The 18,847-nt window shown below is 40.9% G+C and overlaps 1 protein-coding gene across 1 annotated transcript in view; it reads left to right on the plus strand.

Moving 5' to 3' along the window:
* Positions 1-18,847, plus strand: part of PHC3 (polyhomeotic homolog 3) — a 374,591-nt gene that overhangs the window by 77,870 nt on the left and 277,874 nt on the right. The window contains exon 4 of the mRNA XM_069213181.1: positions 15,085-15,162. Within this exon, the coding sequence (XP_069069282.1) occupies positions 15,085-15,162 (78 nt within the window). The remainder of the gene's footprint in view (positions 1-15,084; positions 15,163-18,847) is intronic.

Below are 18,847 nucleotides of genomic sequence, written 5' to 3' on the forward strand. Positions count from 1 at the left end.
AATCTCAAACTCATTCAAGTTAACTGCTTCACTATCACTTAAGTCTGGTAAATGTTCGAAGACTTCCTGTCCCTCCGATCCCAAACAGTGAAGCAGCAACAATGTTTTCCTTTTAGCGCTTAGTGAAATGCCACACACTTGTGCATAATGCAGAAAAACTTTCTTCCATTTGGCACACCTCATGGGTGAATTCCCTGGACTTGTAAAAAAAAAAAAAAAAAAGAATTATGGAGATGTAACATTTAGTATTTTCTGAATTGAGGAAAAAAAATTAGATACGTTGACTATAACAGTCCACAGTCAGTATTGATAAACAGATCAAGACTAACAAGTAAATATGTATGTATCAAGCACAGAGATAAAATTATACAACTATATGCTATAAGAAAGTAGTAAAAGTTGGGTATATAACCAGGGAGATGGATAAACAGCAAAAGAAGGTAAATCGCAGAGGTGTTGGAGGTCCATCAGTAGTGTGCACATCACTGCAAATGTACTGCAAAATGAGCACATCACAGAGAAATCAAATGTGCTTCATGGTGTGCACATCACCAAGGAAAAATATGTGCATTAATGGTGTGCATATCACTGAAATCCACAGTAAGTTGGAAAGAGGAAAAAGGAGTCAAAATAGCGTGTCGCAAATGTGTGTACCTCATAAAATAAGAATATAAAAATAAATGATAAATTGGACCTTGCGAACAGCATGGAATTTCAACGTCATTTTAGTAAGTTTTTTTCCAAACAGAATGTTTGTATAACTTTAACCAGCAGAGGGCAGTCAGCTTCTTCAAAACAATCTGATCCTGTAAGGCTTAATTTCGTGCAAATAACGTGCTGAAAAGGTGTGCACATCACTGCGAAATACCTTAGAGAGCAGACTGCTGCAACAAAATATCGAAAACCAGGAAATCTTCACTTTGTACTAGCTATTCCAACTTTGCAAGGTTCCTTATTAGCTCTGTAAGGCAACTTTGAAGAGAGAGTGTCTATAACACGAAGAGAATGTGTATTGCGTAAGTCTCTTCCCTGCCGCAGACAGCGCGAGGTAAGCACGAGGGGAGAGTGTGGCGTGATGAGTCTGAAATCAGGGGGCAGAGCGAGAAGCACAAGCCCGAGGGCAAGCCTCTGACAGTTGAAGTCAGCGCATGGTTCAAACCATTAAATTAGAACCGATTTGCGTAAAGAGAAAAATTAAAGTTTAAACTGAAGAACACAGTACCTTTCTTTTTCACCAAACCATTGGTCCTGGGAGAGGTTAGGTTCAGGAACTCATGTTGAGATGTTTCTTCATATTTGGAGGAATAGCTGCTGTCATCCTTCTTTAATGTTACTGAAGAATTTCCTTGAGGCAGCTGTAGATGGCTTCTTTCGCGCACGCCGCCAGTGTGAATAAGTAGAGGTCTTCAGATGAGATTAAATTGACAGGCTTTATCCATGTAAAATGGTACAACAGAAATGTCTCATCCATGTTGGCACCACGGGCCATCTGACACCAACATTTTAGTATTGCATAGAAACCCTATTATACATTCTATGTTATCTACAGACTACTACAACACATTGGCATGGCTTCAACTAGAGGCAGATACCACAGTACTACATTGGTGTATTATCTTAATGTTGCAAGTATTGTTGTTGAAATACTTTGTGAAGCAAGTGAGTGAGCATGTATCTCCAAACCAAAACAAAAGCACATAATCTATATACCTTCCAAGTACAGTATATGGTCTGTCAGTTCAGGGGACCGAGACCCCAGATGTCTCTTAAAAAAAAAAAACATGCATAGGTTGGCAAATGATGGGGAAATTGTTGCCCACATAGCGACCCCTTGAATCTGACGATGCCTATCATCGTTATGAGTAAAGACATTGTTGTACAAGACAACCTGAATTAGATCTAATAGTATCTCAGAATGCTCAAATAAAGTGGCACCTCTGGGGTCCAAAAATGTTGTACAGCGCCAATTCCCTCGGCTCTGGAAATGCTTATTTACAGAGAGCATACATCTAAAGTGACTAGTAAATCATCCTTAGTCCATTCAAAAGCAGATATTTGCACAACAAATCCTTAGTGTACCTAATGTAAGATGGTAAGTTGTATACAAAGGTTTGTAAATAAAGGTCTAAGTACTCTGAACGTTTTTCCGATGGGAACTCTATCCCCGGATATTATCGGCCTCCCCGGGAGGAAGCCTCCCTGTATGTATTTTAGGAAGGATATATATGCAAGGTGAACTGGTTGCTGGATTGCAAATGTAGCGATATTCTATATCTGGTATGAGACACCGGTCCCTCCAGAACTGTAACCTCTGTTGTATAGAGTTATTAATATCTTTAAAGGGATTGTGTGTAATCTTCTGATATGCTGTCATCAGATAACTGTTGATCAATCTCTCTATAGTAGTCTGCTTTGTTTATGATAATCACATTACTGCCTTTGTCAGCCTCTTTAAAAATAATGTCTGATACCCTAGAAAGTGACCGAAGTGCAAGTCTCTTCTCCCTAGTGATATTATGTTGAATGTGTTTTCGTCCACAGGTAAACAGTCCTCCAATTTATGCAGGTCTTTGGCCACTTTTTTGTAAATAAATATTCAGGACATTACCAGATGGAAAGCATGGAGTGAATTTAGATTTGGTTTTAAAGCCACTGTCAATATCCAATTTGGGGCTAATGTTCAAGTCATCCCAAATGTCTAATGGTGTAGGACCAGATGTAGGTGTGTGTTCCGGATATAGTAAAGTTTGTATTTCACGTATGTCCTTAGTGGACATGTTAGTCTTTAGCTACCATCAGGGTTGGAACAACAGATATGCCTTTTTCCTGAAATAATTTATACAGCTTCCGTTTACGAATAAATGTGAACAGATTGAAATGCAAGTCTGTAAAATTAGGTAAGGACGTGAGGACAAACCCAAACCTTTGCTTAGGATATTTATTTGGTGTTCACTCAACTCAAAATCAGACAAATTGACGTCAGTAACATCACCACAGGCTGCATCAGAGTACTGTATATCAGTCTCACATCCTAATTCTTCCGGTTGTGAGAATACACACTTGTGGTCATCCCTTCTCTTTCTTTTAGTTTTCCTCCCATATTTGATCTGCCCGCTTCTGTTTTGTTTGTTTAGGTCTCTTGCTCATACAAGACTGTTTTTTTTCCCCTCTCGGTACCTCTCCAAATCTAATAAAAAGGCTATTTATTGACAGAGGTGGTGGCTTGTTTGGCCAGCGATTTGCCAGAGTCAACACTGGTCATACTAGGGATGTTAGATGCATCAGACTCATTAGCTGGAGCACTGGATTATATATTATCGGTAGTCGTGTCTGTCTGGCCCCTGTTGCACTTATCTTAATGTTTTCAAATTTACGTGCATATGTGCACACCCTACCATTTCTATAGTTGTTGTTATCCCTCCTTAATTTACTCATTCGTTTCGGCTCCTGTTTTGGGACTGGCTTGTCTGCTTAGGTTTTGCATCCTAGACCATGCCCGTGGTCAGTGGGGCAGAAACCCTGTTAATTTCCCACATGGGTTAACAATCGATCTTGTTGGGTGTGAGACCACTCTGTTATTGTTAATTGGCTCTGGCGTCTCCTTAGTGCTCATGAGAACATTGACCTTGTGTTCATTGTTTTTTAGCACAAGAAATTTCATGTTCCTGGATTCATTAACCTGGTGGATTTGTCTCTGTTACATACTTCAGGTACGGGCATCTGTATGTATTGTAGACGGTCCCGCACCTATTCATTTACCTGTTCAGGGTTTCTCGGGCCTTCAACTTTGTTGTGCGCATGTTTTCACTTGTCAGCTTCTGGGTACCTGTCACTATCACATGCTCATCACACCTTTTTGGGTACTTCTACGTACGTGATTGTTTTTTTTTATATAACAAACTGGACACTTGTGGCGTGATCATGTTTGACCACTTTCTTTATTTCAAGTTTTTTAACTTGACATCCTGAGCACTATATTCGGTGAATTAGAATTACCCATGGCACTTAATTGTAGCGTCACTCACAGGGCATGAGGAGGGTGATCAGTAGAGTCACTCTTTGTATGCCGATGTAATCTACAGCAGTTGATGTGTAGCTGTTTTCGTATTATTCTTGCAGCCTTGAAAACATCGCTATGATGAAATATGCCTACTGCCTGTTTGTATTGGACATCATTTGTGACGCAAGAAGCGTGAAGAATAAACCACAACAGACATTCACTACGGGCTTACAGTTGTTTTTTCATCAATATTGGACTTCTCGTGTGTGCTTTGCTATTCCTCAATCGTGTTTTAAAATATATTTGTAGTAAATTGCTAAAATTTACATGTGGGCGTATTCGTTTGCTATATTTGGGTGCTGAATTGGCTAAAGGCATCAGAGTAGGAGTGCATGTTTATCCGTTAAATGTGGAAATTACAATTTGTGACTCAACTTACTCCCAAACCACAAAATAAATATGAATAAATACTAATAAGATGGCCAAAAATAAATATGGATAAATACAGATGGGAATGCTAAAAACATAAATACCATAATACCGGGAGCCTCAATCTGTGCATTGATAAGGCCTGGAGAAATGGAAGCAAACATCTCCACCTAAGTTGTTGCGAAAATGCTTCAACTGTAGCAGTTCACTTCTTCAAAACCACTTCTCCAACGAACTCCTCTACCAGAAGAGTGCAGTATTTGTTATATCAAAAAGAAGAGGTCAGGGTAATTGAAAACGGCTTAGACCGCCAAAAAGCAAACATACATGAAGACCATACTGTGCAACTGTCATGTATATGAGGCCCATATGATGATATGTGATCTTGGTCTCTTTTTAAGTCCTAGGAACCATTAAGACCTAAATGTATCTCTTACCATTTTTAATCCATGCAAGTTTACCTTTAAACTTTCACTGTCACACAGCATAAAAAATGGATGACTCACAAGCATATATGGAATCAGTCTCCGTCTATAAGATGGGACTGGATTTGCTTCTTTATTGTAAATAGGACCATTCACACACAGATAGGCAGCCAACTACCTCAAACCAACCCGCACATGTTGAGGACCAATCTCTTTCTCTCTCGCAACTACGCTACCTAAATGTGAAATATTGTGTTGGCTTGACTTCCTTATATTCTGTTATGTAAGTATACTGTCTCTCAAAGCAAGGAGAAGATATTTCTGGGAATGGGGTTGTGTACAGTTACAAGTTCCTTTATATCATCAAATTGGGTGATCAGTAGACTGACAATCAGATTTAGTATTTATTGGTAGCACTTAACAAATTACAATAATAGTGATAAAGGACCACATAGTTCTTTTCCACATTGAACAGCATGTTTCCAATAGATCAGTTGCTTGTATCAGGACCAGAGGGAGGTATTCCTATAAATAACAATGACTATGAACCTTGATCATGATACCTTATAAGACAGTACGTTGTGTCATGTGGATCACATAGTTATACTACACTTGTAAGATATGTAAAAATGCCATACAATGATGACTAGTAAAAGTGGAACTGTCTGTGTATCCATTCCACACAGCTGCGCAATTAGATGGTTATAGATGAATTTAACCAACACTCGTTATTGTACATATTACATCATTACTTCATATTATTACTAATCCTACATTAGAAAGAGACAAGGAACATTGCCTATTGTAGCACTTGTAACATTATTAAAAAAAAAAATCATTGAAGGCCTTTTTATGATCAGAGTTTTTTATTTAGTGAGCTCAGCCCTAATCTCCAAGCATTGCTGTTTACTTACTATATTCTCCATGAGCTGGTTTTCTGGACACCACTTTGTGGAAAGATCAGCGCTTACCTTACATCCATGGTTGACTCTGAGAAGTGTGCCACCATTTATTCAGTGACCCATTCTGAATCCACAGATGAAGTACGCAATATAATTCTTAAAATATTAAAAACGCCAAAAGCAATATATGGGTCACTTGGAAGGAGGCAGAACTTTTGAATAAAGTCAGATTCATCACCCTATGCATGGAAACTCCGATGATAGGTCATAACCTAATATTCAGATTCAAGTCTTGTTAACTCATCTAATTTATCACCTAATTTGCCGGCTGTTTAGCTATGTTATGCTTTTCAACCACTCCGGATTCCAACTTTCAAGGCATCCAAGGCAACATGTATGGCAATCTAATAGTACTAATAAATTCCTGAAGAAATTAATGAAATATGTCACTAGGTGCATTCCCGTTACTTGTTATCCAGCTATCCTCAAAACCCTCCAAATTGTAAAATAGCAACCCAGACATTTCCATTCATGTTATGCTTGTTCAACTAGAATTATCATATACAAGATTTTGGGGGAACACACAATGTGTCCAGGCCTCCCAAGTCTATCCATTAGGCATTAACCTGGAGAACACCAGTGGATCATCAGAGTTGGGTCTATATATAGTGCAGATAGTCTGTTGTTAGTTAGCTTGACTGATCTGCATTATTGCCTCTCTGCCCGTTCATCCATTTTCATGAAGTACAAGATTATGTATTTTATTAGGAAGTATTGTTACCCCTCAAGTAAAGATGTTTTATGAGGTAGTAACAATTGCCTGGTACCCAAGTTGGATTAACTTTTGTTTATCTTTATTAGATAGGAGTCTCTTGAAGACATACAATATTGCTGTCACACTTTCCTGTCCTTTAGTGTTGTATGTTGTCTGTTAATGTTCCATGTCAACTCGTGTGTTTATGAACCCCTGTTTTAGACTTCTGTTTACCAAATGTGTATGAATTAATCACTTCACTTGAAAGAACAAATAGTTTCAAGTCTTCCTGGCTTATCTATTTTCTTTTGCAACCACCCTTCCCTAGCCATTCTTACCACCACTGCCCCTCCCATCCACCAAACCTGACCCACACTCCAGGACACCCTGCTTAAGGCCCATTCTTAAGCATGAGTCTCTCCACCTTTTCCGTAGGGGAAATCATCCACTACCCAGCTGTCACGATAGAGACATTAGGTTGAACACCTCTCACCTAACAAATTAATGCAATAACCTTAGAAAGGAGAAAGAATATAAATAGGAAGATAACTTGAACACATATCTGTTTTACTTAAATGCCAAACAAGTCATCTTTAAGTTGAAATATGAAAAAATAATTAAATATTTACAAACTGTCACTAGCCCCTGTTATTTGCTAGTTGCTCATTAGTTCTTTCCCTTTGGTTTTGATGCATGGGAATAGGTACGCTTTTTGTGCATTCTTTTAAGCTTGGTAATAGAACTGTGGCCTGCAGAGATGGGACCATTTGGCATAATTGCCATCCAGGTGTGACAGTGGCATGGCAAACATTGGCACTGACATGAAACATAGTTCCTTCAAATTTTAGAGTTTTAGTGGGTCAAGTTAAATCATATATTGCTTGCCACTATAGGAAATTACCCATTTGGATCAGTATAACTCTAGGTTTGGTCTCTTGGGAATCTCTTGATTGAGCAAAAGGAAACCTATGTGCCCTCTGGATTTGGTTATCAAAGTCTCAATCTGAAAAGCTGGGGAATTCCTTTTGAAATAGTCTAACAACAACAAAATATTGATAATTTTCTTCAAAACCTTCCTGTACTCAAAGAAGGATAAGTTAATTGCCTTCAGTAACACTCCTTCCGGTAAACAGTCTGTCTAGCTGCATATATCTCATCTTTTGATTATTTCCCAGGCTTCAGAATAGAACTGGAAACTGTTAAGCGGTACCTGTGTGTGCTGGCATGTGGCACCATGCTGCCGCCCACTGACACCGTTCCACTCTGGGAATGACGTACAGAGCATATAGAAGTGCCACTCCCATCCTAGCATCAGTTGCTTTCGAGAGTGTCCGCACCTCCAGACGCAGAGCCTCAAAACAAATTGGCATAACCAGTGTGCAGATTCCCAGACTTGGATCTTATTAATGGATAGTGCCCAATCACAGTCTGGGAGGATGGGAGGGATAGAAAGGAATCTGTGGCTAGTTTCTACTCGAAAGACTATTACCAGAGGTAAGTAACGCGTTCTTCTGACAGACAATTCTAGCTGCTGATGTCTCACTTTTTGAACAGATATCAAAGCAAAGTGGAGATGGTTGTGAATGGACTCAAAACAGAAACTCAGAATCCCCTGGAGGGTTGCCCAAGTAGCCGCCTGGCAAATGTCTAGGACAGGGGTTCTTTGTACTAACACTGTGGCATCTGCTTTCTCCCTGGTGGAAAGAGCACACAGTCCTTCTGGAGGCTAATTTTATGTCAGAACATAGGAGATCTTAATGCAGATCTCATGATCCATTGGGAGATGATCCTCTTCTGCTCTACCTTGCCTTTTTTCACTCTAATAAACCTCACTAAGGGCTGATAGTGGACATGGTGGTCTTTGGTAGGATCTATGTGGATGCTCTGTTTTTCAAGGGGTATAAACGATGGAGCCTGTACTATGCCTTAGATGGGCGATGTGGAGCATTGAACGCAGGCAGGGTGATGGTTTGACTGACGTGAAAAGTCACACCTTTCAGCGGAAAAAGGATCCCCGAGTCCAGAGAACCAGTTTCTCTGAAAAGAATGGTGGGTTGAAGGTCACTCACACACCACCTTGATATTATGGTGATGAGGAGCATTGTTTTGATGATAAGGAGCTGTAAGGGGCACCTATGAAATGGTTATAATTGAATGCACGTTAGAAAGGTGAGGACCCAGTTATAGGATGAGAGAGGAAACAAATGTAACCCTTTCAAATGTGCCCGCTGAGGAAAAAAGAAACAAAACATCAAGTAACTTGGTCTGACAGGGGTCAGTCTGACGAGTACCACACCAAGCCACAAATTTGTCCCAACAACAGATGTGTGCAGTTATAGTGGAGGGACACCTGGCTGCCAAGATGAAATCATAAACCTCCAGAAGAAGGTCAGGGGTGTTCAGCTTTTACTGCTCAATCTACATGCATGGAGGTGAAGATTTTGAAGGCCTGGTTGCCGAACCCTGTCCTGCTGCTGCAAGAGCAGGTCTTTCTGAAGGGACATCCCCATTAGAGGACAGATGCTGATGCCCAGGACTTCTAGTTACAGGACTCTCCGTACCCAATCCAGGGCCACTTGGATGACTTAGGCCCAGTCAGTCCTAATATTCCTGAGAACTTGGGCCAGGAGAGGTTTTGGGGAAAGGCATACAGGAATCCTGAGTTCCACCAGTAGGTGGAACATGTCTCTGAACGAGCTACGCCTTAAAAACTCAAATACTCAGAAGTGCTTACATTGCATGTTCTTGGCTGTGGCAAACAGATTGAGCCAAAGTCCTCACCATTTGCGGAAGAGACCCTGCGTCACTTCCAGGTGTAACTGCCACTCCTGATCCACTAGACGCTAGTGGCAGATTTGTGATGGTCCAGCCAGTTCCAGAGGCGCAAGACCTCCTGGCACAGGGTCTGTGACCCACCCTGTTTGTTGCAGTACCACACAGCGATGGTATTGTCAGTGAGCATCTGCACTAGTCTCCCCTTGATGCATGAAAGGAATGCTTTCAATGCCAACTGGATGGCTCTCAGTTCCAGAAGGTTGATGTGGCACCTGGACTGTGCCCGAGACCAGAGACCTCTGATCTCCACCTCTCCCAGACGGTCACCCCAACCCAGAAGCAAAGCATCAGTCATCACTGTCAGCTTTGGGTGGGTAAGAGAGAGGGGGATGCCACTGAACTGATCTTGATCCCATAACCACCAAGGCATATCTTTTGCAGTGTTCTACGAAATCTGAATGTGGTCGGATGTTGGGCCCACTGAGACTTCAGATCCTACTGCAGAGCCAGCGTATTCCACTTGACATGCTCAACCAGCAGGATGAAGTAGGCTATCAGTCTCAGCGGCCTCCGAGTCGACATCACTGAAATCCAGGACCAAGGCTGAAAGACCAAGATCATAGCTTGAATGTCCTAGACTCTCTTTCCTAGAGGAAAGGCATAAGACTGGGAACCATGTCAGGAATGGCTCCCATGAAGGAGGTTGTCTGTGAAGGAGTGAGGGGTGACTTAGGCATGTTGGTAGTGAACACTAAAGTTGTCAGGAGGCCTTGGGCAAGCTCACCATCAACAGTTAGTCGTTGAGGAAGAGGAGGACTTGCACCCATGACTGCAGAAGGTGTGCTGCTACCACCTCCATCACTTTCGTGAACACCCGAGCAGCACTGGTAAGACCAAAAGGGAGCAAAGGAAACTTAAACTTCTCTTGCCCCATCATGAATTGCAGGTAATGCCAGTTGGCAGACAGAATGGATATATGGACATAGGCGCCCTGCAGTGCCAATGCTACCATCTAGTTTCCAGGGTCTAGGGCAGATGAGATTTGGGTCACTGTGAGCGTTTTGAATATTTCCTTCCTGAGGAAGGTATTGAGAGGGGGCAGGTCTAAAATAGACCAGACTCCTCTGTCCTTTTTGGGCACCAGGTTGTAGTGAGAGTAACAACCATATCCTACTTCTGGTGCAGGCACCCACTCGATAGCCTCTTTTGCCCAGATGGACTTGAACTTCCTGTTGCAAAATGGAACGATGGTCCTATATCAGGCTTTGGAAAAGACAGTGGAAATTGTGGTGGCGGAGGAAAAAAAGGGGTGGGCATTGCTCTTCTGAACAATTTACAGAACTCCTTCTGTCTTATGGTATGACCAGTCAGTCTGGCAAGAATTGTCAGATCCTGGTTGCCCGCGGGTGCTCATGCTCTACTGAGGACACACCGAAGAGGTTTTGCCCCCGATGTCCCTGGCCGCTGGGCACCACAACTGTGGAACTGCAGGGTGCCATGCTGGGGTTGGATTGCTTGGCAGTATGGGGTACCTCTACCGAGACTGCAAAAGGAAGGGTGGGCTGATGCTGCTTGTGAGGTAGGAAATATAAGTCCAGGGGACGTGCCATGGTCCTGCTATCCTTGAACCACTGGAGTGAAGAGTCCACCTTGTCCACAATCAGGTGATTCCCATTGAACGGTATGTCCATGAGGGACTACGGGACATCGCCAGAAAAACCAATGGACCACAGGCAGCCATGGCTGCGAATAACAACACTGGTGCCTATGGCCCGCCCAGTGGAATCAGTGATTTACAAACAATGAAGATCCTCTCACAAGTGTCTTCGATGATTCTTGGAGTAGGAATGGGACCGAACCTTGGATTTGGACTGCGACTTATAGGGGTCTTGGCAACGAGTCTGCTTTTGCTTGAAGATGTAAACTTTTGCTTTGAGGTGCTCGATGTTCAGGTACATGAACATGAGATCACATCAGGGCCTTGGAGTTATGACTCGACCAAAGGAGCATATTATGGCAATCTGTCACAGACATTTGCTTGAGACATCACTTTCAGGGAATTAAGACCTATCATTTTTGGAGGTGACATCCCTTGCACACTATAGGAAATTTAGTGAAATATCTAAGTGCCTCTGAGAGATGAGAAAGGGAGCTCTGGATCTGCGTCTGGTGGCAGGGAAAGAAAGGCACTGACTTTAGTGTTTTATAGTTGTACTTATATAGGCTCTGCACGTCATTTCTGTAGAGCAATGGCATTGGTGCCGGGCCACACGGTGCAGCCTTCAGGAATGCAGAGGTACTGCCAAAGAGTTTCCTGATCCAGTCTGACTCTTTGGGAACATTTAAAAGGTGAGGAATCTGCGGCCAGAAGTCTTTATCCAAATCCATTGATTTTTCTTTTGTTAATGATTTTCCATGTCTTCTAACTTGCACTGTATAGCAATAGTCTTAGATTCATTTTTTTCAATGTCTAGGTGGTGTCTTTCGCACCTGTGATACTTTGAACTAGCTCAGTAATTTTGGATGTCAGGAAGCCAATAAGCCACGTGTCTTTGTGGTTTGCATCTGTGTCTTTAGATTAGCTGCATTGAAGGCTAGGTATATTTTTCTCATGATTTCTGTGTCTAAGAGCCACATTATCAGTTGTTCTTTTTTTAGGCTGAGGGTGCAAGTCTGTATTCAGAATTCAGTTCTGCCTGTTATCCACCGTCTGCAAATGAGTTTGATTGTTTTGCATTAGTTTTGTGAGTTTGATTGTTGCATTGTTCGAGTAATATCTGTAGGGCATGCCCACTACAGTGTATCATCCTGAAGCTTTGTTTGCTCAGCATCCAGCATCTCCATCAGATCTCTTGACTGTTTGGATATTATTTACATGTTTAAGTTACCATCATCATGATCAGAGCACCCTGAAGTGCCCATTCCAAATCAGAGGCTACATTATGGTGATCAGGATCATAATCAGAGAGTGTACTCCTATCAGTCAAGGAAGAGAATTGTTCTGGGTGCTATTCTATCTTTTTAGAGCCCCCCCCCCCCTTGAACTTAATTCACCCCATGGTCTTTTATGTGGAGATTTGACTTGTTCATCATTATTCCTTGAAACCTCAGAATGTTTATGATCCGTCTGTGTCCGAATAGTCATTGTTTCATTTAAGGGGTTTTGTATCAATGTTTGATATGTTTGTGGTTTTTGAGTGAGACCTTTATCTTGTGATATATATATATATTTTTTTTGTTGGAAAACTTTTTTTATACATTTTATACTGAAAGCTAACAGTTATCAATGTTGATGTCATGTGTATGCATATGTTTGCTTATAGTTCGAGAGCATTCTTGGAGAATTGTAAATGGCCTCCAATTTTTATGTCACAAGAATAAAATAAAATCTTAGGTATGAATCTGGAACAGTACCTATCTAGAGAACGAAATGTTATTTCCTTGTAACAGCAGTTCTCCAGGAAGTGCCTATTTCTCAGATTCATAATTTACTTCCTTATTCCTCTCGTTGTGATTTTCCTATGCAGTTGGTTTCTTGAGAAATAACTGAAATAAAATGGTACAGTAAAAAATAACTAAAAATTGGTGGTTTTAAGATCCAGCCTGTCTGCCTGAAGTATTTCTTAGATGAATTTTGGAAGCCCCCCCTGCTGAAATACTATTGTTAAGGTTCAGAATTCTTTAACCACGTAAACTGTGTTGCCAAGTACGACAAGCCACTGCATTGGAATTATTTCACTCACGTACAATTTAGAGGTTTATCTTATTTTAGAAAGCCTACACCATTCACTGAGCATTGTAAGGCAGAATCATCCCTATAATTAAACCTGTTTTAGTTTTCAACCTACAATAACCTGACAAAACCCCACCAAAACAAAAATAGCAGCTTCAGTGTAAGCATATAAACATTAATAAACACCTGCATTCTCCCAAACTAAAATGCCATAAAAAAATATATATAGTGAGAGGAAATTGCAATATTTTTTTTCTTCCAAAAGTGGGAAGTACAATGTGACTTTGAGCAAGGCAGCAGCAAGAAAGTCTATAGCCTGCTTCCATTTTGTTTTTCAGGGATGACATTAAAATGTTGTTTCCTTTTCCCTTTTACTTTGGTTTCTTCCTATTTTGGATTAAAAGTACATTGCATAAAAGCATTTTTCATGTCTGATTTAATCATTATATACACCGCAGACAATCTAGCAGTATTTGATCTTTTAGCAGTATTTAATCCTCTCACTGATTGGTAAAACAGCTGACTCAGAGGAATCCCGGCCATTAAGTACTATCACTTTTCTATTCTCGCTCCCTTTGATACATGAAGCCCCTCTGTTCACAAATCAGTACTGAGGGCAGGTAAACTATAAAACACCCCCAGCTTTAAACGTGCAGTGGCAATTGCAGGGACGGTTATCTGTGAAAAATGTTACGTCACCATGTGCATGAGATAGTGGTTAAAGCATGACATAGGACCTTGCACTACCAGAGCAACATAACAACCAAAATGCTTAGCTGTAAGATGTTCCATTGTCACGTGACCAGTTCAGCTAATTCTTGCTTTTAACTACAGCACTTTACTGCCATGGTTTTTGAGCCAATACTTACAGCAACTTATCAAGCCCCAGAATACAATGTAATGTTGGTTAAAAGAAAAACAAGACTGACATAAATTGGGAATTTTGGAAGCTATGAATCTTCCCTCAACAACAGCACCACCACTTTAATGTAGTCAGGAAATAGTGTAGAACATCAGTGGCATGCATCTTGAAACATCATGTTTCAGGTGGTTTAGAATACAGGGCAACTAATGAATCAGGTATAATTCAAAATTTTAAACGTTTTGAAAGATACTATGCCATTGGCATGGTTGACCACCCCTAAAATGTTCAAATATTTTGTACAGGGTTGGTGAATGACTACCCACCATTGAGGACTGGAATTTGTTAATTAAAAACATGTGAATATAACACTTTCTTAATATCTTAATCAACGACTAGTCCTGCAAAAAGGACCCTAAATGGTGAGCGTCAGAGGTTATAAGATGTGAGCGAGAACCTCTAAGAGTCTGTGAGTGTAATTGCTTGTAGTAAAATTACTTTTAGATGTAAAACAGTCCATCTTAAGTTCATTGTACGGACTGCTAATTGGAAGGCAGTACACATGCTGCAATACTTCGCTTTTAAACTAAATATATGCATTATAATAACCACTGCATTAAAACAAACATGATTTGTAGATATTGGAGAAAACACAATTTTTGTCTGTTTTGTGTGTTTAAACAGCTGAACAAACACTGATAAACACAGAGTCCCAAAAAGTTTGGAAACCACTAAGAAAACACCACTGAAAACACAAAAATATACACTAAGAACTTCAATGCTTACCTCTGAAGTTCAGTGGCCACTAGAACTCACACATTTAGTGTAATCCCTTCTGTTGCTTCACATGTTGCTTCATTAGCCAACGTCATGGAAAGTGTTGAGAAGTAAATATTGTTATCACATGCCTATTAGTGTACCAATATTCTGCTTACCCCGTGCCTCCTATTAGACCTACTGGTATGTTGTACAATAAAAAGCTCATTCACAGTATGCATTAAGACACTTATGTTGCTATACCAGTTCATTTGTCACTCTACTTTGGCCACTTTAAACTATGTTGCATGTTGAGAAGGCATATTGTTATATGAGAACTTCGTACATTATTACTATATAATAGATACATTGTAGCAATACCGTCTTAGAGTTTTAGACAAGTGTCTCTGTAGGTAAACTTTATAAAATAAAATCTTATTTTTTTTAGGCAAGTCTGTCTGGAGGTAAACGGTCTTCGTCCCCTACAGGGACTGTCACTCAGCAGGCAAGCACTTCACCGACCTCAGTAAGTATTAACAATTTTACTGGCCTAACACTTTTATTTTTTGAATCTGCAATAGGTGGACAAACTAACTTTCCTATTTACTTTAAAACTAATTTAATAGAAATCTTTTTAAAAAGGAGGGTGAAAATATAGTCTTGAAACAATAGTAAAACATATTAATGATAAGTGGAAGGAGCTTTATAAAATGCTTACCAGGACACACGTGCAGCACAGACTTTTCCTCTGTCTCTTTGCCCCCACCCCTTCTCTCTTTCCCACATACACACATTTTCTCTCCCTCGACCAAGAGAGAATTGCCCGGAGAAGTACCTAGTCAGATTACCATTTTACACCAAGAACGTGGCTACAAGCCTCATGTGACTGAAAGAGGAGATTTAAATTACAGAGGCAACAGGAATGCAAAGAAGTTTACCCACTTTTCAACCTAATTACACAAAGGTGTTGCCACTTATCTCTGATCCCCAGGTCGAACTCCCCACTACGGAATACATTGTGAAGAATTTATATTGATTCCCAAAATGGCCAGATGAATGGCTAATTAACAATTGTATTTATTCTGGAACATAAGACTATCACTGTAGAGAAGATTAGTAATGTACTGAGAGGGTAGAAGCACTGTGATACTCTGGAGAGTAATACTTCACTGCTTACAGAAGCTAGAATCAGGCAGATTATTAGTAAATAACAAAGTGCAATTGATGAAAAGAAAGAGAATAACCATTAAGCATTTGATTTAGATAGATACGGATGAGAAGCCAACAAGTTGGTTCAGTAATTGTTCACCTCCAACATATTCTCTGACCTGAAGGTCATCACTTTTAATCCAGTCCAAATGAGTCTTCCATCTTTCTAAGATAAGTAAAATATGTTTCAATTAAAATGTAGCACCTTTTACACACAGCACTTACAAAAGGTCGAAGTGTTGTGTGAAATGCAAAATAAAAAACAAGTTAATATTATTCAATCTGCAAAACAGTATTACATCTTCTGAGTAGGTGGTGTGAACAAAAAATGGTCCACAAGCCTCAATCATTTTTACTGGGAGTAGTGTAACACACAGATGAAGGACTGCCACATTTAGCCTTTGCTGCCAAAGTGTTGCACGTTTGTTTTGTACCCGAAGCAGCACCAACCTGCAAGGTGGCAGGAGCTCCTTTTGGTGAAAAGTGCTGTGTCATCAGGTTTAACCCAACCTTTGTCTCCATGCCTTAAAAAGTATTGAACTCTTCTCTTTCTTTCCACCCAGATTGCTTTTCCACCTGTCATGTTTGCATCACCTATATTCTGCCACTATGTCTCTGCTATTTTTCGTACCTTGCACCCCATACCACGTGCCTATGATTCCATCACACGGCTGCCACCGTCATTAAATGTGGGCTCCTCAAATGGATGTGAGAACCCACCTCAAGATGTTCTTAGCATGCTAAAAGATTCCTCATAGCATTTCAGGGTTATTAGCATGTTCGTCTGTGCTAGACCATCATGGCTTCCATTAGGGAACTCAGTAAGAATTGTGCCTGGAGAAGTGACTTTGGACAGCCCATCCTAAAATAAGCAACCAGTTGGACACCTTTTCCACCCATGCCTTGTCTTTCCCTTCCGAATGTATACTTATGGATAGCAGAGCAGGTGGGGGCTCCAATATCCCACACTTTGCAAATTAGGTGGCGGGTCAAAGAAGAGGTTAAACAGGACACCTACCTTTTTTAGACTAATGCCCTATTATCTCCCTTCTTTTTTGTTGTTTATTTGTTATTTCATTGTAAACCAGAATTCATCACATCCAATACACATTAATACAAAAGAACAAAAAAGCATGTTCTGGTTACAGTTACATTTGCGCACACAGACTGTTTAGTATTCTAAAACAGTCAGGGAGAAAAGAAGGAAAATACAAGCAATAGCTGGATTAGATAGAGGGCTAAGCTCACCTAGAGCCAGGGTGGTAAGCTACCTACATCTAACAAGACCTCCAATGTAATCAATGTAATCTTGCCCAGATTCTCTCAAATTATTTTTTGGCATCAGCCCCCCATGCCTTAGCCACAGCTTTTTCAAGATCATATGTTTGCTGTACTCACTCACCATTCCTTAAGGTGATTAGGGGCTGCTGACACCCACATTCTAGCAACACATAACCTGGCCGAGGTGATTTAGATGAGCAGCAGTTGCCTTAGCCCAATGTCAGACTCCTGCTTATATCCAAGCAAAACCTCCACTGAAGTAAGCGGAGTCTCGTTCATGAGAGCTGTCTGGATCATGTTAGACACCTCATCCCAAAACACCTTGAAGGCAGGGCAGGCATGGAACATGTGCACAATATATGCAGCCAATAATCCACATTTAGGGCATTTTATCTTTATCCGATCTGCAGTCGAAGCCCCAGCTCACCATTTTCTCTGGGGTAAAATAGAACATACAGGTAGTCGAAAATTGGTGGCGTTTTAAATTCACTGAGTGCACCGACCCCTCCTTGATCCTTAACTGATTCTTAACCGTGAGCAGGGGGAGGTCATCTCTCCTCTGTTTGCAGAAACCCTGGTTCACAGTACTGATCAGGGATTCCCTGCAAGGTCTAACACATTATGACGTTACGGAGGAGATAGCCAGATCTGCGGCGCTAAACCCACTGGAGAGAAAATAATCCTTGACTGTAGATTTTTTAAAAGTGGTGGCGGGGCAAGCTGAAATCATCCTGCAGGTCTACAAATGTACAGAAGCCATTAATATCAGACAGTTGCCCACAGAGCCCAGCCCTCGTCTTGGCCATGCCTTACAGATCGGGTCACAGAAGACGTCCGGGAACTCTGGTTTACCCCAAAGCGGTGTTTTTTGGTGAATTAACATAAGGGAGCATTTGGAGGAGATCTCCCGCCAGATAGTTACAGTGTCTCGGATAAACTTTAAATTAACACGCTTGTAATATTTGGGATCAGAAATTCGATATAAGAAGAGCCGATGATCGGGGCTGAGGGCCAGGTGATAACAGAAAGCCAATAGATCAGATTCCGCTACTGTTAACAGACTGCAGAGACGACCTTTGAAAGCTGCTAAAAAATATAACCTAAAGTCTGGGAGCTCCAACCCACCCTGCCTATAAGGCAATTTTAGCTGTCTTATTGCCTGTCTAGCTTGCGTATAGCCCCAAATGAAACTACTAAGAACACCATCCAGCTTCTTAAAGAGCAGGTTCAGAACTCTAATTGCTATTGCCCGAAACAAATGTAAGAACTTAAGTAGGACATTCATTTTAATGATGTTACAACAGCCGATGATACTTATGCGTAGTTTATACCAAGACCTCAATTTGTCAATAACAGATTGCAGCAATTCCTCATAATTACATTTTTTTATTTTGTCTATTCGGGCACTTGGTTTCACCCCCAAATAGGTAACTGTGTGTACTACCCCGGAGATGGGATAGCTGGGTCATGATTTAACAATGTTCAGTTTATAACCGGATACTGAGCCAGATTTCTTAGCAGAGGGTCTAGTGGTAAAAAACTGCCACGTTGGCTGCATAGGTGCAGACTTTCAGTTCACAACCCCCCTGGAGAGCAAAAGCTTGATACCCACATTCTTCTGTAATGCCCGTAGAAAGAGCTCAATATATAGACAAAAGTGGGGAACTCGGGCAACTCTGTCGGGTACCCCGCTAAATTTGAAAAGGGGACATGTTGATACC

Source organism: Pleurodeles waltl, chromosome 11 (genome assembly GCF_031143425.1).
Source record: "Pleurodeles waltl isolate 20211129_DDA chromosome 11, aPleWal1.hap1.20221129, whole genome shotgun sequence".
Taxonomy (NCBI): domain Eukaryota; kingdom Metazoa; phylum Chordata; class Amphibia; order Caudata; family Salamandridae; genus Pleurodeles; species Pleurodeles waltl.